This window comes from Oikopleura dioica, chromosome PAR, assembly GCF_907165135.1.
Source record: "Oikopleura dioica chromosome PAR, OKI2018_I68_1.0, whole genome shotgun sequence".
NCBI lineage: Eukaryota > Metazoa > Chordata > Appendicularia > Copelata > Oikopleuridae > Oikopleura > Oikopleura dioica.
In genome coordinates, this window is record NC_137293.1 from 14,151,760 (window position 1) to 14,177,288 (window position 25,529).

The window sequence follows — 25,529 nt, forward strand, 5'->3', positions numbered from 1 at the left end:
TTGAACATTTTCACTTATTACTCGTATTACTCGTGTTAATAAATTTTAAGTGCGATGAACGTGGTGGTATAGGCGAGTTATGTTTGTATCGTAACAATTGTTTCAGTTTGGTGTAAACATCTCCAAGCGTTGCTCTCAGCCGTTCACTCATAATTACGATAATAAAATCAACTTTTCGAGGAATGCCGATTCTTCAACTGCCGATTCGCCATCAGAACTGACGACTCGAGCAGGGTCATCAACTGCTCGAACCCAAAACCCGGAGCACGTGCGAGCTCATCCACTGTTCTGTTTCAACAACAGCGAGAAAAATCTACGCCAAGGCGGAATTTCTCCAGACTCAGGGCCACCGCTGACCTAAGGTTGACCTGCAGTTGCTGGCGATGCAAATCTTTGCGTTTCAAGGCGAATTTTCGCTCTACTCTTCTATTGACACAACATTTCAAGACATTTTTTATTCTACAAGTTTTTATTCAATTAAAGTAGTAATTATTAATAACAGCAAAATTTGCGGGTTGCAATTTTATTGACATTTGAGTCTTTACAATCTCCATTTGCCATTCAACATGCTTCGCTGATTTTTTAGTTTTATTTTATAAAAGTTTTCAAAATTGCATAATAAATTTCTCTTTTCTGCAAGTTTACTTTCGTCAAGTAGCTCTCAAACATATGCGCCCATATATTTACTTACCCATCAAAGGCGACTTTCTCGTTGGAATTTATTTTTTATTGAAGTAAGAATTTTATTCAATAAAAACACAAACAGAGAGAACTTTACGTCTTCATTTTTTCAATAATTTACTCGGACTTCTCCTGTCTTATTTGTGCAATAGTTCTGCTTCATCTTCATAATAATATTCTCACCTAGGTCACCTAATTTTATTCGCTCTCCGCACCCGAAAAATCGTCAAAAACTCGATCACATGACACATCGTCTAATATTGACTCTTCACCCTCATCTCAAACTATTTAAAAGTTGGAAAGTTTCAATCGCGCTAAATAACTTTTATCTAAAAAGCCATTATTTCAACAATCAGTATTGCAGCATTTTACATCGACGTCGCAGTTGAAAAAAATTATATTACAAAAGTTTTCAGTCAATTATGTGTTTATTAGTAGAAGTGAGTCGCGTACGTTCAGGCTAGCATATAGAGCTTATATTGCATTCATTTTAATCTTCTTATTTTCGTTGCTGAAGGAAATTCCACTCATATTCTCGATTCATTTTATAAACATCACCATTCCGGCTCATTGAAAAAGAAGTAAGTCCACTATTGCAAATGCAATTTCAAAGTAATGTAATATTGACTTGTTGCACTAACACGGCAAGAATTCATCAAATAATTTGCTTTGGATGAGTGTCTTTGCTTGCTCAGAATGAAATCAAAAGAAAACGGTCAAGGCCATCACGTAAACAATCAGCATGTTGCAGCAGGGTCGGAGTCCCACTGTCAGATGTAAATTGCTACTGTAAAAGTGTAACCTAGTTTATTAAGACCAAAGTGTCGACCTTGATGAAATGAGTGCGCGTCACTTTTCTGCTGCGCCAGGCCGCACACCTGGCCAAACCCCCAGCCCGGAAAAAGTTATTTTCCGCAATGTACGAGGTACGAAGCTGCGACTCACTGCTGAAGCAGACTCGACAACCCAAAATACACACGCAAACTTGCACAGGGAAGAAATGTTCTATGGCGTAAAAAGTTTATGCTTCGATTGAATTTGCTCGCTTCTCGGAAGAAATTGTTTTTGGGAAGAAAAGTCAGATTCTCGATTTGGCGTCAGGGGCAAAATATTACTTGCGACCAGAATAACCCTAATACGAGTAGCCTCCTCGTGAGTGTCAACCGGGCGAGATGATCTTTTGTTTTTATGGTTTTGGGTTAACCAACTTCTGCGTGCTTTACTTTCTGGCATGCTCTCTTTCAGAATTGATTTAGGGGGTAGACTTCGTAAAACCAATTTTGGCAAAGTGTTTTTCGCTAGTCATTGTCGACGAAGAAGCTACCAATACTGTCTTCTCAGGAATTCTAGCTGTTTCCTAACCCCTTTTAAATCTTATACTGAGCAGTTTTGGAAATCTGATGACCACAAACAGTTCCATTCTAGCGCAGATTAGTCAAGTATTTTGTCTCTGCTGGTTATATAAAGTTGTTCATGCCCATCTGCCATTGGGATGTTATTTTGCGATAATGACCAGTGTTGGTTAATTTTTAGTTTTCTTGGGCGATTTGGCGAGAGCATCAGAATCGCGCACCTGGCCTCGATTTCGCGGTTTTGTTCGCTCGCACCCTCGCCCTCCACTATCATTTTTTGACGAAATCAGACATTACGCGAATTTCTAGCGCACTAATTTGCTCTTTTCGTAAACGGCTTGCACGAATGAGAATATGGAAATCCACACTTCTCCCCTTTCATTTCTCCGCCCGTACTTCTAAAATGCAAAAGGGCGAAAGTTCGCTGAATCTCCAAAATGTAAAATCCGGAACTGCTTTACAGGGAGCCGCGCGCAATCCGCCACCGCTTTCGCGACTTTCTACTTTTTCACTTTTTCGCCTTTCTTTTGTGATTCGCGTCTTATCGTGCTCCGGCAGCGTGCTGCATGCGCCGCTGTGATGGATTATTTTGACAAAAATAGGGATTAGAGCGTAGGATCCTTGACCAAAGACGGCACGGGGCGGTATCATCTCCGCGAACAGCACTAGAATCGCACCCATCCGAGACTACGTAGATTTTCATGTTCCCAAGCTAACGAGCAATCAATTAGCTAGACGTAACTGGGTCACTATTCCGGAATTAATGTAAAACTGCATCTCGCAATGAAAATTTTCGAAGGTGTTGGGTGGTATTTGCGAGATCGAGACAGGAAACCGCAAAGTAGATGGTCGCGCCTGGTCGACATCCTTTTCACCAAATTTGAAATTATTTGGCCGCAAATGGCGATTATGGTGCCCGAGTTCGATTCTCCAAAAGCTGCACACTCGGCGACCACCAAGTGCCTATCTGGGCACTGCTCTGAGACCATAATTAATTAAATCCAAAACATACGCGCACGCGGGCCGGTAGCTCCGCTCCTGCTCGTGCCACTCCCTGATTCCGAAAATTACATTCTTGTTCGACAACATGATCATATCAATTCGATTTTTCAGTTGATGCGGGCTCTCTTTGATCAACAAGCTCAGAACATTGCTTCTTTAAATTGGGGTCACGCGTTTTTGCTTTCGACTTTGGTTCACTTACGCTTTAAAACCAATAGAACCGAACCAAGCTTATCAACTGGCCACCGGTATCAGTTAGATGAGCAAGTCGCGGAACCCTGCCTCGACCCGCGCGTGTGCGCAGCGTTCCGCCGGACGACCGAGCCTGCTCAACGCAGATCAGTATCTTCCTCAGTCAAACCAAACAATTAACCGCTGCTCATCGCGAGCAATAATTTTTCAAGAGGATGAATTTCGCGCAGATTTATCTGGCTCTATATTTTGGCGAAAATAAGAATTCATGCAACAGTTGAAGTGTTGACAAGATTCTTCCTTATCAGTCAGTTTAAAAACTTCCGGTTAAAATTATTCTTGTAATTGAACAAAAAAAAAATTGATTGTTTCAAAAAGTGTGTGAGAAAGTACGCAAAGAAGCTGCATCTTGAGTTGCCTTTATTGAAACCAGTGGAACAGAAGCGGGAAGCTCTTTTGGACCCGATGTTGACAAAATAACGCGGCTCTTGTGTGACTATCTGCACGCGTAAGAGCGATTAATTTCAGTCTTCGCTTCTTATCGCAGTTTGAATTTAGCCACCGCAGCTATTGAATTATCTCCAAAAACTGAACTAACTTCTCGTGTGATTCAAGATTCTCTTCGTTAATTTCAACTTTGGCACAAATGAACTTGATTCGCAGCCACAGGTGCGAACTCCACGCGCAATGTCTTTCCTTTTTCGAAAAATTTGTAATAAAACAAAGTTGACATGATTTTCGAATTTTCGAAAAATAGATTGAGAGAAATTTTATGCTTCTTTGGCACCGCTCATTTAGCTATTGGAACAATTTCTATTCCAGTTCAGGTTAAATATTTTCTCTTTATTTGAGTTTATTGATTTTTCTAGTCTGGAGATATTCAGCTTCTTCGCGAGAGAAACTTATCACTAAAACATGGAGACAACGAATTTGAGCTGGCGTTATTTTCTTTTTCCGTTCTATCGACTCTTCTGCTCGGGCTGGCTTCCTTGACCGCTGGAATATCATCATTTTTACCGAAGAGTCTACTCTCTGCAATAATGGGCCTGTCACTTACAAATATTTTTCTCGATATGGTGATTTTATTCAAGTATGAATATGCCCAAATGTTCCTTTTGCGCAATCATGTGACATTCTCCGTCAACTTGATCTTCCTCCTCGCCGACATTAAACGAATCATCATCATTGCCTTGCCTGCTGGAACGATCCTCATTTCATATTTGCTCTACGATGTTCTCAAAACAAAGAAACTTTGGCACTCGTATGGAAATGTGTCGATTCTATCTGAGGCTTGTTATGTCATGAAAACGGCTTGTTGGGTACTGCGATTGATATTTTCCGGCGCTGAACTTATTCCCGCCATCTTCTGGACAGAAAACTTCATCAAAAATTTCAATAGCAACAGCGCGGTTAGAACAAGGAATTTCTTGCCAGCAATGTTCTTTACTCTGTCTTGTTTCATGACGATTGCTCTTTATAAAAGGTAAAAGTGTAAAAGAGACAGGAAAAATTTTCTTAGGTCAAACTCGTTGTTCTGGAGCATCCTGAAGCTGTACACTACAATGGCAGGACTTGTGCTGACAGTTCCGAGTAGTCATCGAATGCCTGATTTTAGAAATATTCTCTCTGCTTTTATGCTTCAAATTCTGTCATTGATTGACTTGTTTATGAGCTTTCGATTTTTGGTGATAAACGATTAATTCTCTATTTACAACTGTTTTATTTACAAAATACTCATTCGTTTGATGAAGACATATTTCGAATAGTTTTCTTTAGCACAACTTCCATCGTATCCAGTCGATTGCGAATTTCTTTCTCAAAAAAGGTCTTCGTCAGAGGACCATCGATTTCTTGGCGCTTGAAACTCTTTAGCCCATGGATGTGCGCTTTGGTCTGCTGTGCTTCTATATCGTCAAGGATCGCAGGCATTTTAGGATCAATGTTGCTCCAGTCGTGGTACCGAAATTTCGAGTTATCGTTGCTGACTTGAAAGCCGCTTTTGCAGTAGTTGAAGATATTGTGAACGTGGCTTTATCGAGGATAAAAAAATTCTTATTTGAAAACGTCAGTTGCTTCACGATAAAGAGTTTTCTGATCCATTCCTGAAGAAAATAAAGGGTGGTGGGAAAATCGGTCGAAAATAGTTGTTCTTGACCGTCTGATATCTCGAGTACTTCCAGATTCGAATAGAATTTTCATCAATAGCTGCATAAGTCGATGAGAACAAGGCAATCAGTAAGTTCAAAAGTAAAATATTAGCAATGACCATGTAGCTGCCATGGAAGATATCCGAAACGACCGCTTTTGAAGGACATCGAGGCATAGTCGAATTTCCAACGTCAAATCCTGGAGGAATGCAGTCTTCAGGCTGATCTTCAAACTCGTATGTTGTTCGTTCTCCAAGAAACAGTTCGCCGTAGATCCCATAGTAAGGCCCAAAGAGAATATTCTATAAAAAATTTCAAAGGGAAATCAAATTGTTAATACTCACCCGAACGGTGAAATTAAGACGATGCTCGTTTGGATATTGTAGTGACTGCTGAACAATTCCGTAAGTCAGAACAAAGATTCCCATGATGAGGAGAAATTGAAACATTTGAAAGAACATCTTCCAGATCATAATTACTTTCGGTCCAAGATCTCGCGAAACATCGAACATAATCAGAGAACGATACGCCATGAACATAAATGATAAAGCAAAGCAAACTTGCGATACATAAAGCTGTCCAGTGATTTCTGTCGGGCAAAGTTGCTCACCAGAGAACTTGATGGAGGCTTTATAATAATACTCTTCCTTGATATCAATAAATGAAAAAGCCCCATTCCTTTGTCTCCGGCGCAGTAAGTTTTAAAACCGTCCCAGCAATGAAAGTCAACTCCGATGCAGCATCAAATTTATTGTACAAATCATCCCACCATTTTTGAAATCTTCCTCTTTGAAGACTGTCATTTGCGACGACCATTTGACGGATCTCTTCTACAAAAAGTGTGACTGTCCAAGCAATGAGCAGCCAGTCGAGCCAAGTGGGAATTATGCAGAATGAACGGAGAAGAAATGTAGCGAAGAGGATAATATAGGCGAAATATGTAACAATGTTCATCTAAAACGAAATTAACAAAAACTAGTAATAAAATAAACTCACCCAGAAAACTGTGAATGGTGCTCTCATCGTGTGGATCCATTTTTTGAACCAGTGGCAATTCTTCTTTTTCCCCTCGAATTTCAGTAAAAGGGAAGGAAGAAAAGGCAACCAGAAGAAAAATATGCAAAGCGCGATACTTCGCAGCTTCTGTTTCAGAGCAAATTTTCCTCGCCATATGTTCGACAAAAACTCCTGAACACCCACTTGAGCAATGAAATTGACGCATTTTCCGGCATAAGCCAGTTTGAGCATTGTCATGTTTCCGGTTCGATCATTTGCTGTAACGAGCATGAGCTGAGGAGAGAGGTCTTGTTCTCCGATATTCGGGCCTTTTGGAATCTCTCGATATGCTTCAATGGCGATGTCTTCGTAGTACTTGGCGAATTCTTCGAGTCTTTCAGAAGCATTTATGTCTCGTCTTTTCAGAGCAGCAGCTCCTCTTAGAAAATTCGCCCCAAGAAGCGCCATTCCGATACCATATTTACTCCTGAGCCAAATAACATTCGCCAAGTCCCAATACTCAAAGAGCAACGCCCAACAGAAAAGTCGTTCTTCTGGATCATGAAATTCAAAGCTCTCTTTCAGCCCTTTTGATGCAGATTTGTATTTGCCACCAGTTCTGTTTCGATATCGATTCGCAAAAGGATTCCAATTCGTTGAAATCAAGGAAGACTCAAAGTCCTCGATCAGCCGGGATAAACGAGCGGAAAGATATTCGTTGAAATTTTCTGGATCCCAGTAGTCATCAAGCCCTGCTTTGTCAGCAAGAGATTCTTCTTTTATCGAATCCATCTGTGAAAGATATAAATTTTCTAGTCGCAGAGGAGAGGCGAATTCTCTCTGATCGAGATCGTCGAACGAAAACTTCGAATAGATTTCTTCGACAAGATCAGCTTCGTTTCTCGACATTGCAACTTCTAAGATGTTGAAAATTTGATTCTTTGAAACGTAAAAGAATGGCGACGAGAATAACTGTTTGCAGAGGTCGCTGATGTCATAGACATTTTCGAGTGGCTGGGAGAAGAATTGAGAGATGTCTTGGTAGATTTTGATGCTTTGATTCGTGCTTTGATGAGCTTTGAGGTCCATTATCATCTTTGGAAAGTCACCCGATTCGTTTCGAAGTCTCGTTCTATAAGAAAAGCGCTCTTCCATATTCACTCTTCGTTCTCGATTGAAAAGGAAACGTTCTAAATAAGTGACGATGCCGCCAGAATCTTCAACGAGGGCGATTTTCCCATAAGCGTTCATGACGATTTCGTGGATGAAAGAGAGCGTTTCGATGCTTCCATTGTAGATTGCGTATTCTACAGATATTCGCTCTCGGAGAATTTCAAGGAGAAAAAATTGAGCATCATCTTGGCGAGATCTTGGGAACTCTATAAACAGCTGTTTTCTCCCGTTCATAATTCTTTCATACCTCTTTCAAGAATAACGAGCGCGTTGCTGTGCTTCTTGAAGATTCTTCCAGTAGCGTTTCCTTCGAATTCAACCAACGAATCAATTTGGTTTCGAATATCTCGAGAGCAATGACTTTTACTTATTATTTGTAAGCAAAATGCTTCCGAAGCTAGTTGTTTCTTAATTGGAACGGAGGATGTTATCCATTTATTCTCTTTTGTCGCGTAATTTTGAAGATGGCAAGAAAAGTCCGTTGAGATTTCTTCCGTAAATTGAGAAGAAGAAGGACCAAGGATTGATACAACACCCTCTGTCCATGATTGTCCCCAATGATCCAAGAGTCGAAAGAATTCTCCATCAATTTCTTCGTCATTTTCTACGACTACGCATGCGACAGGTTGCCCTAACTGGTCATTAACTGAGCCGACTTTCATTTTTATTTTCTCTTTAGTATTTTTCTTTCAAGTTGATGCCTCAATTTTGCTCATTTTAAGATATTGATATTTCTTCTGGCATAAGTTTCCTCGCAAAATTGACAAAAAGGGGTGAAAAGCCGCAGGGTTCAACCTCGTTCTAGCAGAGTGATTTTGGTAATGCGCTCCTTTGTCTCGTATTAAAGGTCGGAGCAGATGTCGTTATTTTTATCGGTATTCCTCATCGCGGAGGTAGTAAAAGGCTAAGTCCTCTATTTTATGGATCGATCCTGGAAATTACCATGAAATTATATTCTGACCAGATCATAAATGTAACATGATAAATAATTCAGTTTATTGTTAATGTAATCACACATTTCATGAGAGCACGAAAAGGTAAACGAGTTCTACTTGATGCTGCTTGTAGACAATATACTCGTTGTATCCCATTTGAGCATTGCCGTTTCGAGTCGTGGGTCCTGTGTACACAGTACAGTTATGCCGAGTTTCGGTTCTGCTTGGATAAGTCTGACCGATTGCTTTTACTGAGCCATAATTCCCTTGAATTATTTATAGAAAAAGATGAATGGCAAACGATTACCAATTTTATCATGTAGTGTTTTATCACTATTCCGGACTTGCATCTGGTTACCAAGAGCGACTTTACACAAGAAAAATGTCTTATCAGTGTATCCAGCTGATTTTCCTATGCAATCCGCAAAGTAAATTCCACGCCCAAACAATCCACAGTTAGCTTTGGAGATGAGAAGACCATTTTTCAAAATTCCAGCGATGTTGCAAATTCTTGATCCATGAACAAGAAGTGTGTTGTTTCCAAGTGCGTTATTGAAGCTGGCCCTCTCACCCTTTCTTTCAACTCGATAAAGACTCTGAACATTGCGATTCCTTTCATGAGAGTGAAAAAATTTATTTTATGTCAGTTAAAATTAAATTTGAGCTTTGCTGCATAAATGATCTCTACTTGAGAGGTTTCGTAAACGATGTATTCGTTGTATTGAAGAATAAACCCACCACCTTGGTAAAGCTAAATCATTATTAAAAACAACAACTATATATTGCTTTTACTTTTTGATCAGGATTATTGACTAAATTGCCACATGGAACGGTGCAACCAAAATGACTCTTAGTTGTTGAAGGGATAAGTTTTCCAAGGGCCTTCACTGAATTATGATTTCCCAGAGTAGCAGGTAGTTGCTCATCGTTTCTGTACAAAACTTTCTCGTTGCCGAGAGCGACTTTGCACAGAAACAGGACTTTGATGTTGTCCCTGTTTGATGCTTTTGTATAATTCGCTGATTTGGAAGAACAGTCGGCAAAATAAAGACCCTGGCCATATGCCTTTCCATTTGCAACGCCGTTTGGTGCGATTCTAAGGCCTGTCTTCAAGATACTTGCGACAGCAGCACCTGGGCATCCGTGCCAACCAAGAATATCATTTCCAATGCTTTTAGCATACTTTTCCCGCTCGCCCTTTCGTGCTACTCTGTAGAGATCGAGGAGCTCTAATGTGTAAGAATTATGAGTAGATCTTTCATTAGGTGAAAAATCTCATAACAAAAATGACATTCAATTGATATTTTTTCACTCTCCCGTGCGTGTCTGTCACCAGTTGTTGGACGAATTGAAAATCAGCATGGTTGTTCGGGACATTTTCAAGCTTTGCATTGAGATTCATATACGCGCGAGCTTCTCTTAATTAGAAGAATTCACAAGAAAATTATTTCAAAGTAAGCTTACGGTGTAACATTCGAGGGCCCTTTATTTGTCAGCGTTGCAGCAATATTTATCTGTCTTAGAGCCTCTATGAACTCATATTCTTTCTGTAATTTTGCTTTTACGAGCTCAATAAACGAACGATTTTGATTGAAAGCAACCAATTAAATAATTTTGAGCATGTCCTTGATTATCAATAATTGGAGCGAAGTTTCCTTTTCCAAACATATGCGGGATCTGGCTGTAGTACCTGCTGCTTATTCGTTGGAGGTCGCCTTCGGTGCGTCTATTCCTAGATTGAAGAAGATTTTCTATCTGTTTCAAGTCCCGTTCGCCATTTTTTATCTCATGAAAGCTCACAAAATGGAGTCCTTTCTATTAATTAGGTTCAGAACTACTAATTTTCAAGCCTTTCCTGATCTTCGCTTAGATATCCAAGGGCAACCTTTTGGGTGTCCAATGCTATGTCATTTGCAGCCTGCTGTAGCATATTCTGATCGCAAATCATTTTCATCAAATCATTTACTTTCGGTTCAAGCTCTTCTCTCAAGTTGTCATCAACTTTGTCTTCAATTTCGTGGTTTCTGGTGATGACTGTGAACTTTCCATCCATGAAGTCGAATCTTAACTTGCTCTGAAACACGATTTTCCTCTTGGACTTACTTTGGGTAATTTGCCCAAATATTTCCAGTTTTACTCTTGAATCTCCGCCCCCAGTAGTACTTTGCCTGGCCTATGGAGTCAAATTCTTTCCCTGGCTCCATTGAATCCTGCATATTGTCAATCGAGGAAGTTCGCTCCCAAACCATGTATTTTTCATGATCTTTGTGCTTCAAGAGTTGCATGAAGGTGCAAATATTCGCGGCTGTACTAAAAACAAATTAAGTTTATATTTATAATTATTTTCTCACTTGATGTCATTTTTGACTAGTGTCAAATCATAGGCAATGTGGCCTCTACGCCCCTCTTTCCCTATAAAGACCCTGTAGTTCTTCTGAATAAATCCAGGAGCCCCTTTGTCAACCGTATTATTTGAGTTTTGTATCCGTTCATCCTCACAAGCCTCGCACTCCTTCAGATTGATTTGAAAGTTGCATGGAAAATGAGCCGAATGTCCACAATCATATTCTTTCTCTACAAAAGCTTGACACGGGCCACAGCCATCACAATCGCCACAAGCTCGATGGCAATTTAATTGCTGCCCACATTCAGGACAACACTTGTCACAAGGTTGACTGCAAAAAAGAGGTTCATGTCGCTCTCCAGGTCGGTGATATCTTGGGCATCTATGCTCGCAATCAAGCCATCTTTACCTGGGTTAGACTTTCTCAAGAAACCAACGAACGCTCAAGTTTCAACCCGGAACCCAGTACATTCTCTCTCGTCGAAGCGCATTTCGCCCGCAGTAGGAAAGGCAAATTATTTTTCGCAGATGGAAAGTGCTGAGTAAGACGGGCAAATATTTGATTCAGTTCATACCAGAAGAAGGGAAAATGCGTAAACGCCGAACATGATATTAAAACAATGAATCAACTCCAGTGACTCCTCCTTTTTTCAAGTTCAAATTCAAAGCTTTATCATTTTTATTGACCTGCAAATTAAGCTCAGGTTAACCTGCCAAATTTATCAAAATAATTGAGACCATAAAGTGAAGGTTTCTTATCATAATTTTATTCTGTGAAAGAAAGCAAGTGAACTGGCAAAGAATATAAATATACAAAACAGTAGATATCAACTAGAGGTGTTTTAGAATCAGCAAATAACAACATACTGAGAGAGAATCTTCAACCACTTGAAGTGATCCTTCGTTTCTTTGAGCGAGTTGGTGCACTCTTCCAATTTGGCAGCGAGGGTTTCGTTCTTGATCTTTTGAGAAGCCAGTTCAATGTTGATCCGCTGGAGTTTGCTTTCCAAAGTGGATTTTGTCTGGCGCAGCTGGCGGTTCTCTTCCTTGATTTCCTCGTTGTCGGAGATGAGTCGAATGTTGTTTCTGTCGAGTGCGATCTTTTGTGACTTCTCAGATCGGAGATTTTCAGTAAGGGTCGCAATTTCGGCTCGGAAGTCGTTGAGTTTTTCTTCATTGACCACTAACTCATCCTTCAGCTCGTCGACTTCCTGGCTTAGCGCGAAGACCATCTTGAATCCTTCATTTTCAACTCCTTCGACTCTAGTGCTCTCGCAGAATTCCCAAATATCTTCACTGAGGCTCTCTTCAAAATGACTTTCCACCTGAGACGTTTCCATGATGATTTCCGAAGCACTAGAATTGAGAGACGATCGTTTTTCTAATTCAGAAATGACGGAGCGTTGCATTTCGATGGTTTCTTGAAGAAGGAAGATTTCGTTTGATAGATCTTTCTTTACATCGTTGAGTTCTTGGGCCAAGTTCTTTGATTTCTCTTGTTCTTTGGCGAGGGCGAGTTTGAGCTGGAGGACTTCGGTGGTGATGGCGATGGAAGGCATGTTCTCTTTCGTTATTTTTTTGTCGTAAAAGAAATTTTTCTTTGTTATTTGTTGATTTGAGCGAGTGATCTGCTTCGAGGAGAAATTTTCGCGTTTTTATCTTATTCGCATCCGCGCTGTGGCGCCAGGAGCCCCACCAGCTGTGATTTTGATTTCGATACTGAAATGAAGAAGTTAATGGAAAATGGCGCCTGCTGGCCGATTGATTGCCTTATCGCGTCAACAATCGGGTAATTTACTAATGACATGTGCATATGCGTAACGGTTAATTACCGGGTGTAAGTTTACGAGCTACCGTGATATCTTTATTAACGCCAAGAATTCGAACTCCTCTCTCTGTTATTTTTCAGAATAACTCAGAGGAAGAAGAGGAAATAATGGGAAATCAATAACGATAATTTGTTTGGCTTGGCATGAGTAGATTCTAATAAAGGAGTCGAAAAACAACTGTTAGGTAATTCAAGGTCAAGACAAGAGTGCTTGGGATTATCAAAGAGATCAAAGAAAAGAAAGAAACGAAATGAAAGATACACGTCAATGAAACGAGCTGTGAGAAAGTTTTTTTTTCTATCTCGAATCGCTAATTTTGCGTCTTTGCATTTTATTTATCGAAGAAATTTAATTTACCTTTTGGTCAACTTTTTCTCTGTCTGAAAAACGCCTTCAAAAACAGTGTCAAGTTAAAAGGCGGGTAAGTAATGAGCCAATTTCTCTAATATCGATAATTGCATTTAGCCGTTGTGAGTCACCTGACAGCAAATATCAGAATAGTGTCGATTCAGCACGCTGCAGGCCAGTTTCTAGCTTCTCATGAGCGTAAAAATGCCCACTACTTAGACTGAGACTCTCTTCCTCTCTCTCTCTCTCTCTCCGGGACAACAAATATTATTAATGGATAGATTGGGTAAAGGTCAATAATTGACCGACCTTTGACAGTCTTGATGGATAAGGAATCGTCGATTTTCCATTTTAAAATTCTGGCGCGGTGCTTTTTTTGATCAGCGTCTATTAGAAATGGAACGGAAAATGCACTGAAAAAGATCCCGATCAGATTCTAATTCGACATTTTAACAGGGCTGAATTTATGAGGTAAAAATAGCTAATGAGGATATTTATGGTAATTGCATCTAACTCTACTGAGGTGTGAAGACTGTGGTGAACTGTGAAGGCTGTCCTCTGAGTGATGGATCCTTTCCCTGATAACGATTGATAAGCTGCAGTAAAGCTTCAATATTATAGTACCACGTCTCAGCACCCGTTCTTTATACGTAGATGACGACTCATTGAGCGCAAAGTCAGGTTCATTTTTTGACCTCAATAAATAAGTCAGATTTTCAAGACGCCTTATTTGAGTTTTTAAAAATAATCTAATGCTAAGATTTTCGATCAATAAATTTCCTGCTGCTTTTGTTTGACAAAAGTCGCCGATTTCAATATCCGCAAAAATTTCCCACTCACCAACTTTAGCGGCTTTGCAAACAGTAAAAAATGAGGCTAATCCGAAGACACTTGGAACAGTGATGACAAGCTATTAACAATCGTAATTGGCGACGGATTGTGGTTATTACCGTAATCCCCAGCTGTTCTTAAATTGACCTCCTGCGTTGTTCCTGCTGTTTCTGGTAAGGATCCTGAAAATGATTGGGATTCACTTGCTGACAGCTTTTCAATCCCTATCACACTTGTGTCTTTCTGTCTAGAATTATATTCTCCTCAAAACTTTTTTTAATAAAAATACAATTTAAAATAGCCGCATTTATTTGAATTTCCAAAGGTCTGTGTCTTTGTAAAAAACTGCAATCATCTTTGATTCAATATATCGGTCGCAGTACGAATCTTATTCGGCTTTCAAAAACATGTTCTAAAATCTTTGTTGAGTTTCCTTTGAAAGCCTGAATTAAATCTTGACTATAATACATCCCCTGAAGACGAGAAAGCAGACCTAAGTTCTCTTGTATTATCAAGCTTTTGAAAATAAACTTACCACTAATGCACTTGAATCGTTCTTCAAGAAGATCTAAAGATTTCCCAAGAGCGAAAAATGGGAAGAAAATATTGAAACTTTTCATGATTGGTTTATGAACAGAAAAGCTATTTCGAACCTGCTTATAAACAGAACCTTCTCGCTTAGAACTTATCTGTATTAACAAAGTTCTCTATGCATATGCTGTGCATATACATAAGTAACATCTTATTTGGAGAACATGGTTCTTTTTAAAATACAGTTTTCTAAAAGAACCTCTTGAATAAAGAGTCGGTCAAGGAGTCGGTTTATTTAGAACTTCCAAAGATCTGTGTCTCTAAAGAAAACAGCCTTCATCTTCGATTCAATGTACCGGTCACAATATTCTTTTTTAGGCTTTCAAAGAAAAAAATGCACATTCGAGTTTCTTTGGAGAGCCTTAATTAAATCTCCGGGCTGATAGATTCTTTCGAGGCCTTCACCAGTAAGCAGACCTAAAATCGTCGTTCCGCATTTTTTTCCATATTCTTACCAATAACGCACTTATTGCGTTCTGCAGTAAGATCGAGAGACGACCCAACGGCGAAGAAAAGGAAGAAAATAGGAAAAGCTTTCATGTTTGAAGAAATGAAATGAACTTAAATGTCGTTTTGAGTCTGCTTATATAGAGATAGAATTCGCTTGGAACAGATTGACGAAAACTCTCTATGCATATACCGTGCATATTCATAAGCAACATTATGCAGCGTAAGATAAGCCAACTCCATATTCTGGATCTAACTTTTACTTCATGAGACCCCCTTTTACTAATAGGCTATTAGGGGCCCCTAAAATTTTCCTGTGTGAGAGTTTCATCATGAAATAATAAAGTGATGGACTTTATCGTCAATATTTTCTTTTGACTTAGCAGTTGCCAGCAGAATCTATTGTGCTTTTATACAGTCAGCAGAAATGAGTGTTTGTTCTAGACATCTATTGTCAGAAGAGGCCCTTGATCCGACGTTTCCCATAGTTACCCGCCGACTGGAGTCTCCAGTCACTCCAAAAAAGACGCCAAAATTTCACTTTCAAAATAATATCCAGAGATGATTGATCCGTCGGGCAGGAGTTTTCACTCCAAAAGCAGCTTTAGAATGGTAAGAATTTCCTTTTTGAAACTCTTATAATCGGCCCTAGGCTCGACAGAAGATTGAAAACAGCTACAGAATGGAACCTCTCGAGAAGCCAAATCTAACAGAGACTCTCAAACTCGTCAAGCTTCTGATATCAAAAACGATCACTGAGAAGAATATAAAAGGTACGACTTACTAGCCTAAACCCGAAGAAAACATTCTCCCAGGGCTTCCAAACGATCCAAAATCATTTCTCGAAGAGCTTTCAAACAACTGCCACGCACTCGTTCGAAAAACAATGCCTGCTCGTTACCGATTTGTCCTTCAAAACTTTATTATTGAAAGCGATGATCAAAGCACGAATATCCAATCAAGGCACTCAATAATCATTATTTATTTGCTTTTAACATTTCAGATGGCTCTGGAATGACGCTCTCGACGATTTCGGGAGCATTTCTGTCAAATGTAGCGGATTTACCATCGTCACTGTTCTGCACACTCTTTACCTCGAATAAAAACTCACTCGATAATTCGAAATCATAATTTCATTAATTTTTATGAACTGTGAGAATACCAAATCAAACACGGGCAAACAGGAATAAATAGGAATACAAGGACACGTACTTAGTGATAGAATTAACTGTCAAAGACGATATCGCCTTTTTCGCTCGACTTTCCAGTGATCCAGGTCTTTTTTCGGCTCTGGGAATTGTAGTACTCTTTGGTTTTAGCTGTGAACACTGGGAGGACTTCTATCAGGTCTTTGGCATTGGATGGGAGGTAAATAACGACGTCGGTGCCGTAGTTTTGAAGGCTTTGAATCACTACGTCTCCGCCGAGATATCTATCAAACGGGTCAGTAATCGAAGGACTAGAAGTAACTTTACCTAGCGTAAACTGCAGCGAGAGGAATTCCGTAGCCATAGCCAGCGAGGGGCTCTACGAGGGGCATTTTAGAAGTGGACTGTTCAGGCGGCTTGGTATAAAGATATGCTCCCCATTTTGCTTGCTCCCGGAGTGACGCACCTTTTCCTTTGTCTAAAATTTCATTTGAATTATTGATTCTAATGAGGGTTGGTATCATACCAGAGATTTTGATGGTCACATTATCGTTCGCCCTAGAAATGATTATTTCCACTGGCGGAAGATCGGGGTTGTTTTCGACTGTTGCTCTCACTGCGTTTCGTATCAATTCGGCGCAGATTTGCTCGAGATGAGAGGGGATGAAGATTGTGTTGATTTGAGAGTCGTTGGTCGCTTTTCCCATGTCGAATTCGGTTATTTTTACTGATGGGCTCTTCCCGTAGTACTTTTTGCATTCTGTTTCAATTTTCAAAGCTGAACTCTTTTTTAACAAATCTTTAGCGTATTTTTACCGATTTTTCGAATTTCTTTTGTAACATTGGTACGCTGAACTGTCTCCCGTTTCTGTCGATCACTATTCATGCCAAGGATAAGAACTGAAAATGACAGTTACTCATCTAGCCCAAAGTAAAATCATTCGACCTGGATTTCGGTGAAAGCACACGACGACTACACGCGTAAATGGTTAGATAACTGTAACTGGAAGCATGCAGTAAGCGATTTAACTGAGTTTTTCGCAAATAAGACTGGTTCATTCCAACTCTTATTAGCAAATTGTTGCAAAACGACTTACGATGCTGGTGAATGATTAAATTAGTAGAAACAAGCGTTGTAAAATAACGGTCTAAAAAGTAATGCACCTAAACAAAATGAGTAACTACGGATAAGACTCGATTTATTTCTCACTTTTTCCTCGGCATCGTCGAGGTCAAAAGTCGTCAACCCTTTCTCGGCCATTTCTAGTTGTTCGTCTTTAAACTCAAGAATGGCCAACGCAACTTCGTCTACTGCAGTTCTGTGTCGATGGATGTAATCTTCTAGTTTACTGTTGAACTGAAAGAAAAGCTGGGAAAAGAACGAGGATTTTTTATACCTTGGAAATGACGTTTTCGGTTGCTGGTTGATCTGCGAATGGGAGAAGATTCTCCAGCGTTTCTTGAATCATGTTCTTTACTTCGAGCATCAATGGAGACGGTTTTTCAATAGGAAGAGCGTTTATTTCTGCGAATGTTTGCATCCATCGCGTCGGCAATTCTTGCTTCAAGAATTCAAACGATTTCTCGACGCTATTTTTGTCGGCTAAAATGGCTTGAGCTTTTGAAGTTTCGTTCTGCTTACCAAAAAGAAGGAGGTCATCAGCGGAAAGAGGTCTCGGAACGAAGTTGCTGTACTTTTCCTGCAAATAAATAGGTTTATTCTGAACGGTTAAATTAGCCACCCAAAACACCCGAATACTATACCACCGTTCCGCTGCCCAGTCTTCTGGCGAAAACTCTCAAATTTGAGGCCATGATTAAAATTTTGAATTTCAAAAAGCCGTTTTTTATAATATCGATTCTAAGAGCATCTTTTCGAGGAAGACAAGACGAAAAACACCACACAGATTGTAGCCAATTGTCGATCGAGATCAAAGGTTTCTTCTGAAAAACTGGAAAGAACCGGTTAGTTCCTGCTTAAAATTTCTAGGAAGTTTTAGCTTCAGGCAAAACTTGGCAAATCTATTGATACAAAAGTGAATAAATACAGTAAGTACAGAAGGATTAGGAGCTCTTTGCAAAACTCTCCTCAGATTGCGTGTAGATTTTACCATCTTCAGATCTAAAAACGAGTTATGTAATTTATTTTAAAATAAAATAAAGTGGCAATCACCTCAGTTCCGCCGACATAAACGCCATCGCTCGGCCGCCCTTGACGACCTTCGCATGAACCAAAAAACTATCTGTATCGGAAGAAATTCCATTCAGATAGGACACGGAAAAGTTTAACGAGTTGACATCTTCTTTATCGAAATCGGAGGCGAGGGCGGTCATGACGGAGTCGAGAATGTAGCTCATTCTACCGCCGTGAACGTTTCCCATTGGATTCAGATCCAGGTCTTTGTTGAGTTTATATTCAAGCGTGATTTCATCGGAAGAGACGGACAGAGGAGTCATGTTTTGGTAGGTCAAAGATTCGATTGTTGATGGATTCGCCGTTCGGTTTCTGGAAAGAGCAAATCATAAAATGAAACATTTCTTCGATGGTTTCCAAAATAATGAAATGGTAAGGGACGATTGAAGGAGAACTCTTACTGTTTCGATATCATTGTCGGGAGTAGCTGTAGGTTTCAAAAATCATTTTTTCTATACGACCAAACGACTATCCCGACGAAATGAACTCAACTAGAAGCTTTACTGATTATGATTATTCTTTACGGATGATCACCTTACGAACTGATTGACGGAGCTCATTGAGCTCCATCTGATAATTCTTCTACTCGCCAAATTTACTCTATTCATTGTTCTTTTCCCGTTCTCTGGCTACGTCAAAAAACTGTACTTTCTGCTGTCTGGCGCTGATTGGTCGCTCGTTGGAAATCCAAATTCGCCATTGGCGCGCAGCGGATAATCTTTATTTCTTTTTGGAGAATTTTAGAGAAAATAAAGGGTTGAAGAAGGAAGAAAGAGTGAAAAGAAGATTTCGACTAGATGAGCAATGGGAAGACGGGATCGCCTATTGTCAAGGCTAGACAGGAACAGTGAAATAAGCTTCTGAACTATTAGAAAGTTAGAATTGCTTTATTTTTATATATTCTATCATCTTCTTTTTCACTTTATAAAAGACTATGAGAATGGATCTCGAAACGGAACAAAACGAGAAGAAGAAATCCTTCAGCTACGGCGAAATCTTCCGTCAAGATGGAGGCTCAATTTTGCTCCTTCTTCTTCTTTACGTTCTTCAAGGTGTTCCACTTGGACTTGCTGGCAGTATTCCCATGCTTTTGCAAGCTCGAGGCGTTTCGTACAACGATCAGGCCCTCTTTAGGTGAATTTCTTTCAAGGAAAAAGCTCCTCGAACAATTCTTCTTCAGTTTCGTTTTCTGGCCATTTTCGTTGAAGCTAATCTGGGCACCACTGGTCGATGGAGCGTTTTTTGCTTCGTTTGGGCGAAGAAAATCTTGGTTAATTCCGGTTCAGTTTTCTTTAGCGATCATTATGTACTGGCTCTCTTTCGTGTAAGTCCTTATCTCAAGTCTTTCTTTCGAAATATGCGTTTTTAGCGTCGATGATCTCCTGGAAAACGGAAACGTTTTCAACCTCACTGCCGCTTTCTTTTTCCTCAATTTCTTCGCCGCGACGCAAGACATCGCCGTCGATGGCTGGGCCCTAACGATGCTCTCGAAAGAAAACAGAAATTTGGCTTCGACTTGCAATAGCGTCGGTCAAACCGCTGGGTATTTTGCTGGATACGTCATCTTTCTCGGTAAATTTTCGTTTTAAAAAAGTGGGTTAAAATTACTTTCTAGCGCTGGAATCTCCTGACTTTGCGAATGCTTATTTCCGAAGCGAACCGCTTGATACTGGACTGTGCACTCTCCCGCAATATCTGTATTTCTGGGTACAGTCCAAGTTGTTACAGGAACTGCCTTATCATTTAAATTATTTAGGCGATCGTTTTTGTGATCACTACAACTTTCTTGATCTTCAAAGAAGAAAAGCCAGAAGACGAGAAAATTGACGGTGTCATGGAAACTTACAAGGTTGGTAAACCTTTTCTCTGGCGAAATTTAACTTTATTCAGCTTTTGAAAACTGTGCTCAAGTTGGACATCGTCAAACAATGGGTGATGATCATCCTCACTTGTAAAATCGCCTTCGCGGCTGTTGATGGTGTAACAACGTTGAAAATTCTCGATGCAGGCGTTCCGAAAGAAAAGCTGGCAATGTTGGCGGTCCCAATGACGCCAGTGCAGATCATTTTACCGATCTTTTTGACTCCACTGACGAATGGATCCAAGCCTCTCAAATTGTGGATCAATTCGTATTTGCCGCGAGTTCTGATCGGACTTGGAATGACTGCGTTTGTTTTCTACACACCTGCCATTCTCAAGGTACGGATTTCATGATGTTCTCGATTCAAATAATTTTTATTTAATTAATCTTTCAGGGACAAGAGCCCGGCCTTGGCTACCTAGCCGCGCTAATGGGAATTTCTATTCTTCATCAGCTCACGATGCACTGTATGTTCGTTTCGATCATGTCTTTTCACGCTCGAGTTTCGGACCCTTCTATTGGCGGTACTTACATGACTCTGTTGAATACTGTTTCAAATATGGGCGGAAACTGGCCCGTTTACTTTGCTCTTCGAGCAGGTATGTTTTATTTTTTGGTAATGAATAATTTTAATTAACGCATTTTCTAGTTGAACCACTTTCCTCCATCGGTCTTGGCGATGGCTACTACATCGAAAGCTCCTTATTGGCGATTTTCGGCGTCTTCTGGTTCAGCATAGCAAAACCAAAGCTGGAGAAGCTCGAGAGTCTCGACCCAGCTGTTTGGGCTGTGCCTAAAGCTGTCCAGAAGTCAGACTAAAACTCAACCGAATCTTCCATTTCGAAGACCTGCTATCAGTGACATTATCATTAGAATTTACGAGCAACCACCAAAAGCGTGTGATCTCATTTTTAGGCATTCATACTTTTATTATGAACCTCTTTTATTTAAAATTTCAATTTGTGCAATATCAATATTTTTGTTTCGTATGCATCTTCTGTTCCATTTTTAAATACGAACCAACCTGTTGACTTCATTCTTTTAGCTCGAAAAAATAAGCTGTAAGAAGCTGGTTTTTGAGTATCTGTGTATAATTTATTGAAGCAAATTGTCTTGGATTGAAGCAAGAAATTCTTGCTATATTGAGGTAAAATAATAATAATTAATGGGACAGTGATTGATAGACATGCTACATTATTGAGCATTTGAGCCGGTCGCCTGGATAGTACGATGTAAAGACTTTCTTGTCATACCCGGATATGACGTAGCTATTCGGCTTCTTCTTGTACATGTAATGTACTGTATGAAGAGGGGTCTTCCGCACTTCGAATTTCTAAAAAATAGATGAGAAAAAGCAGACAAAGAAAATTCTACCTGGCGATGTATTTTGAGCTTATCTGCTTTCGCTTTACTCTTAATTTTCTTCGATAAACCCTTCATCACGAAATTAACATCGTCGGGAAAGTTGCTCGGGTTGCAAAGCTCATTCGAAGAGTTGAAATCAAGATCAAGAACCTTTTTACTTTTTCGGGAATAAACCCACTTTACGGGAACGGGCGCGTCTCCTATCATTTCGTAGTCCTTTATCGTCAACCTTTTTTCAACAATTATGCAAGTTCAATAAGCCAAAACTGAGTTTTACCAATCGATAACAATTTCTTCAAATTGCTTGACTTTGCCTCGTTGATCACACTTGTCGCAGCGCACATGACCGTCGCCGCCGCACATTGTGCATCTTTAATGAAAAGAAATAACGTTAATTACAGTCGTGTTAATTGCTTCAAACGTTTCGGTGCCGCGGCCGCCGCAGATCATGCAGCAAATATTCGCTTGGACTTGAATGCTTCCCATTCCATTGTTGCCCATTATGTGTCGAGCTTCTTGGCGAGTTCCGGAGACGATTCCCTCGGCGTTGCAATTCCAGCAGTCCTTTTATTGTTAATCAAATTGACTATCTATCGAAATTTCTCGAAGTTTTCAAAACACTCCTTGTGGCCAGCTCCGGAGCAATGAATACACTGTAGTCTCGTAATACCCTTCAAGATTAAAAAATCGAAAGTTTCTAAAACCTAAAAACCTCGCATTCATCACATCCAACTATTTTCTCAGTGCCAGGGTTCACAATCCGTCGCGTTATTTCAAAGTCCGGGTAGAATTTCGGAACATCAACATGGACATCCCACATGGAAGCTGGGGGTAATTCGTCGTTGTCTTCAATTTGCTTGGCTTCGAGATCGGATTCGATGGCTTCATGGACGACTCGTTTTTGGCGACTAATGAATGTTTTGAAAACGGATCAAAATTAAACTTTTTCTCGGTAAAATTTTTCACCAAGTTCACTTGCTTACCGTTCTACGAGAGTAAACAGCTCAACAGTGAGCGCCACAGAAGGCTGAATTTGGTCCGTTATTCCCGTCTTAGCCGGCTTTGTTCCGTAGAATAGCTTTTTCTTCGCAAACTTGACAAAGAGCTTCTTCGCTTCTTCAGAGTCAATGGATTCAGTCTTGTACACTCGCTGCCAAAAGCTAGCGGGATCCTCGGCTGACAAACTCCGACGGCTAAAGTGGGCTTATCTCATCTTATCGCCAGGATACTGTGTATGTATTTGATTGACTTACCGTCCACTGGGACGCTCTCGAGGTCGATATGCAGGAGGAACAGTGCCGTCGGAGATAATTTCTTGATTGACGATTGAAGATCGACGCTCGTAGTTTGCTCTAAAATAGAATACACTTATTAGATTTAGTCCTAATAGATCGAAGATAGTTTCGAAACAAATCGTTTCTCCATTTCCTGCGTCGCAAAATAAGCCAAAAAGGATGGGTTGTTATATTTCTGAAACACTCTTCCGGCCCCTTTTTTTTGACAAAACAGTGGAAAAAGAAAACGGCTTTGATCATTATTTTATATTTGATTGATATAAATCCCTTCTTGGGTGAATATTTTTCTCTGAAAACCTCAGGTGATCCGTGTAAGGCGGTGGAATGAAAGGAGCAGAAGGGATGACTTTCTCATCGCTACTCGCTCGCTGGATCATAAAATGTCTCGCTCTTCTATTTCCGTCTGGAGCCATATTCTCTGTTTTTCTTTTCTGAAATGAAAACTTATTTTTTTCTTTATTTTTTTTTCTGCAGAGGCTTGTATAGGTCTGCAGACACGTATAATCTGGATTTGAATTATTTATCTAATATAGCGCTCTTTGTGTGGCAGCCTGCATCGATTTCCTCAAAGTATCTCCAAGGCCAATATCGGCATATCCCAAAGGGCTCATTTTTGCTTATCAAAAAGTCTGGCGCTATTACTGTAGAAGTTCTGGTGGATTATCTCTTTTTGGATCAAAGATTCAATAACGGGTTTTCGAATTTTTCTGAACCTGAGTTCTCGACGATATTGATTTTTTCTCGCGAGATAAGTCTCTATGTATATTTACGATTGATCGAGGATCAATTAAAAAAGCTGAAAATTTAATTAACTCGCCAATCTTTCTTTACATCTGACTATTTTGGTCCATTGGACGCAGCGACAATTTCGTGGCTTAGCTACTATAAAGGGCGCACCTTGTTAGGGCGCCGACTTCACAAAAAAAATTAAAATTTCACTCGGCTACTGTTAGGTGATAATGCACCAGTGTCCAATTTGCCCAATTTCACTTTCATGGGCGACTTTTCAATGTCGACAGTTACTGACGAGATTTCTCTCTATTTTGTTATTTATGTCAAAAAAAAACTTACAAAATAAAGCTTCTTCGTTATTCAATCTCTAAAATCAAGTTCCTCTTTCTTTTTCTGCTGATAATATTCGTTCTTATTGCAGTTTTAACGCTGTTTTCACAAAGAGCTGTTTTTGAATTGGGTTGACATTGAATCCCCTCTGAATAGGGATCCCTCTGCTCGGTAGGAAAGCGACGCTAATCTCTTGCGTTTTATTTTTGAAAGATTATTTCTCCTAGGAATACAACTAAAATCGATGGGGACATTACTTCGTTAGTTTTTTGATTGAGCTGGCTAACAAGGTCGACACCAGTTTTGCAGCGTTTTCTTCCTTTTCTTCTTACCAAAATATTGATTCTCTCCGAACAAGTGTGGATGCAAATTAGATAAACGGGATGATAACTGTCAGCTCAGAGCGACGAAATCTGAAAACCATAAGGCTGATAAAAGATAAATAGAATACTATTTTTTTTTCATGCTCTCCTATGACAAACTCTAAATATATTGACCCAATAGTTCATTCTAACTGACAGTCAGGCGCAAGAAACAATCGCATTCAGCTGGTGCTCTAATCAGAGGCAAACACTCAACTCAGAATAGAAAAATGACGGCATTTCTAGGAATAACAATGCACTTTTTATTTTCAGAGTCTTTTTCACAGATGAAGAGTTTTGTAAAGAATCATTTTTATGACTGAGATTTTCTCCGAGACGGTAGGATTTGTTGATGTAGTCAGACGTTACTTATTGAAGTCAGTGATCATTCTCTCACTTCAGATTCTGAAGTTCAGTAGAGGTTTTCTATTTGTTAGAGGCGGAGGGAGAGGAGAAGAATGGCTTCGAGGGAAAAATTACCTGTTAGACAATCGAAATCGGACTCAAATTGGGATGAGTGCGCGGAAAGAGTTGACGCGCTCGACGTCGTTTTGTCGCTGCGCACTCTTCGAAAAGGCCTTCTTTTCCGGATGGCATTCACAAGATGGCGCTTTGTGAAATAGTCAAGCGCATTCTTTGCCTTGACGTCAAAGTAATTTGAAAGTTTGCTCGAAATTGTCTTCTTTACCCAAAATCAGTGACTAGTAGTGGCACCGCGCAAAAGTTTATGGAACGTGGTCATTTGCCCACTGTCGTAAAATCCTTTATCTTCTGCCAAAATATGAAATTTTTGGAATCCGCTTTGCTTGCTGAAGTAAGCAGTAATCAAACAGAAGTGGCACAGTGACTGACAGGCCTTTTCCACTGGTGCTTATGATTTTTTGAAATCGAGTGCTATTTCTAGCACAAAAATAATAAAAGACTTCAACAATTTACTGTCCACTGCAGCCTGTATTTGCATACTCGAAGATTACTGCATAGATTATGCAGCAAGATCATGATCAATATAGGCGTTTTTGTCGATAGATCTCCCGAAATAACACTCATTTTCGTCGACATAACTTATGTCACATAAGGATGATATCATCGATGCTCCCTATTAATTACTGATAAGCTATCATCTACAAAACGCTGCATAAATTTCAAGTCTCCTAATCTTCTGGGTTCTGGAAGGTGAGGAGTCCAAATCGTCAAAAGTCTTGGAGAATGGATCTGTTATTTGTCGGATAGAAACTGATGAACTCTAGTTTCAAATAAAGATAAGAATTAAAAAGCATAAGAATCCAGCAAAGTTGACCAATTCTTAATCCAAGGTCAATTGAAACAGATTGGTATTGGCGTGGTGCAGTTATTTGGATTTGCCAAATAACGAGT

General features: G+C 39.9%; 8 protein-coding genes and 1 long non-coding RNA gene across 11 annotated transcripts; 2 read left to right on the plus strand and 7 right to left on the minus strand.

The window, feature by feature from the left end:
- Positions 1–4,839: 4,839 nt before the first annotated feature.
- LOC145701995 (transient receptor potential cation channel subfamily M member 8-like) lies at positions 4,840–8,429 on the minus strand. Its single transcript, XM_081779208.1, has 5 exons — positions 7,791–8,429; positions 6,371–7,749; positions 6,046–6,328; positions 5,719–6,002; positions 4,840–5,676 (listed from the first exon to the last, which is right to left on the minus strand). The coding sequence occupies exons 1-5, from the start codon at positions 8,203–8,205 to the stop codon at positions 5,302–5,304; spliced, it is 2,736 nt and encodes a 911-aa protein (XP_081635334.1). The 5' UTR covers positions 8,206–8,429; the 3' UTR covers positions 4,840–5,301.
- A 701-nt stretch (positions 8,430–9,130) lies between these two features.
- On the minus strand, positions 9,131–10,039 carry LOC145704756 (uncharacterized). Its single transcript, XR_014134494.1, has 3 exons — positions 9,943–10,039; positions 9,271–9,896; positions 9,131–9,229 (listed from the first exon to the last, which is right to left on the minus strand). It is a non-coding gene; the product is annotated as an uncharacterized LOC145704756 (long non-coding RNA).
- Positions 10,040–10,109: 70 nt separating this feature from the next.
- On the minus strand, positions 10,110–11,357 carry LOC145704365 (poly [ADP-ribose] polymerase 2-like). Its single transcript, XM_081781815.1, has 4 exons — positions 11,285–11,357; positions 10,830–11,225; positions 10,582–10,788; positions 10,110–10,541 (listed from the first exon to the last, which is right to left on the minus strand). Exons 1-4 carry the CDS (start codon positions 11,311–11,313, stop codon positions 10,316–10,318), a joined length of 858 nt encoding a protein of 285 aa, XP_081637941.1. The 5' UTR covers positions 11,314–11,357; the 3' UTR covers positions 10,110–10,315.
- Positions 11,358–15,348: 3,991 nt separating this feature from the next.
- LOC145706143 (uncharacterized) lies at positions 15,349–15,987 on the plus strand. Its single transcript, XM_081783665.1, has 3 exons — positions 15,349–15,480; positions 15,521–15,641; positions 15,684–15,987. The coding sequence occupies exons 1-3, from the start codon at positions 15,430–15,432 to the stop codon at positions 15,884–15,886; spliced, it is 375 nt and encodes a 124-aa protein (XP_081639791.1). The 5' UTR covers positions 15,349–15,429; the 3' UTR covers positions 15,887–15,987.
- LOC145706138 (pyruvate dehydrogenase (acetyl-transferring) kinase isozyme 2, mitochondrial-like) lies at positions 15,987–24,657 on the minus strand. 3 transcript variants are annotated; one of them, XM_081783660.1, is made up of 11 exons: positions 24,636–24,657; positions 17,784–17,968; positions 17,659–17,737; positions 17,414–17,619; positions 17,227–17,373; positions 17,114–17,180; positions 16,963–16,989; positions 16,833–16,916; positions 16,543–16,794; positions 16,344–16,494; positions 15,987–16,300 (listed from the first exon to the last, which is right to left on the minus strand). In XM_081783660.1, exons 2-11 carry the CDS (start codon positions 17,829–17,831, stop codon positions 16,093–16,095), a joined length of 1,269 nt encoding a protein of 422 aa, XP_081639786.1. In that variant the 5' UTR covers positions 17,832–17,968; positions 24,636–24,657; the 3' UTR covers positions 15,987–16,092. The 3 variants fall into 3 exon arrangements, with proteins under 3 accessions (XP_081639786.1, XP_081639785.1, XP_081639787.1); XM_081783659.1 differs by having other exon boundaries at positions 17,781–17,968; XM_081783661.1 differs by lacking the exon at positions 16,963–16,989 and having other exon boundaries at positions 17,781–17,968.
- On the minus strand, positions 17,997–18,882 carry LOC145706142 (uncharacterized). The gene is made up of 3 exons (XM_081783664.1): positions 18,745–18,882; positions 18,190–18,522; positions 17,997–18,138 (listed from the first exon to the last, which is right to left on the minus strand). The coding sequence occupies exons 1-3, from the start codon at positions 18,816–18,818 to the stop codon at positions 18,081–18,083; spliced, it is 465 nt and encodes a 154-aa protein (XP_081639790.1). The 5' UTR covers positions 18,819–18,882; the 3' UTR covers positions 17,997–18,080.
- Positions 18,891–21,184, plus strand: LOC145706137 (acetyl-coenzyme A transporter 1-like). Its single transcript, XM_081783658.1, has 9 exons — positions 18,891–19,050; positions 19,140–19,344; positions 19,391–19,534; positions 19,580–19,782; positions 19,826–19,917; positions 19,967–20,059; positions 20,101–20,409; positions 20,466–20,670; positions 20,721–21,184. Exons 1-9 carry the CDS (start codon positions 19,008–19,010, stop codon positions 20,888–20,890), a joined length of 1,464 nt encoding a protein of 487 aa, XP_081639784.1. The 5' UTR covers positions 18,891–19,007; the 3' UTR covers positions 20,891–21,184.
- On the minus strand, positions 21,158–22,027 carry LOC145706140 (uncharacterized). The gene is made up of 4 exons (XM_081783663.1): positions 21,858–22,027; positions 21,714–21,806; positions 21,446–21,665; positions 21,158–21,404 (listed from the first exon to the last, which is right to left on the minus strand). The coding sequence occupies exons 1-4, from the start codon at positions 21,935–21,937 to the stop codon at positions 21,261–21,263; spliced, it is 537 nt and encodes a 178-aa protein (XP_081639789.1). The 5' UTR covers positions 21,938–22,027; the 3' UTR covers positions 21,158–21,260.
- On the minus strand, positions 21,986–23,563 carry LOC145706139 (uncharacterized). The gene is made up of 6 exons (XM_081783662.1): positions 23,445–23,563; positions 23,029–23,162; positions 22,690–22,788; positions 22,420–22,629; positions 22,149–22,344; positions 21,986–22,107 (listed from the first exon to the last, which is right to left on the minus strand). The coding sequence occupies exons 2-6, from the start codon at positions 23,142–23,144 to the stop codon at positions 22,027–22,029; spliced, it is 702 nt and encodes a 233-aa protein (XP_081639788.1). The 5' UTR covers positions 23,145–23,162; positions 23,445–23,563; the 3' UTR covers positions 21,986–22,026.
- Positions 24,658–25,529: the final 872 nt, after the last annotated feature.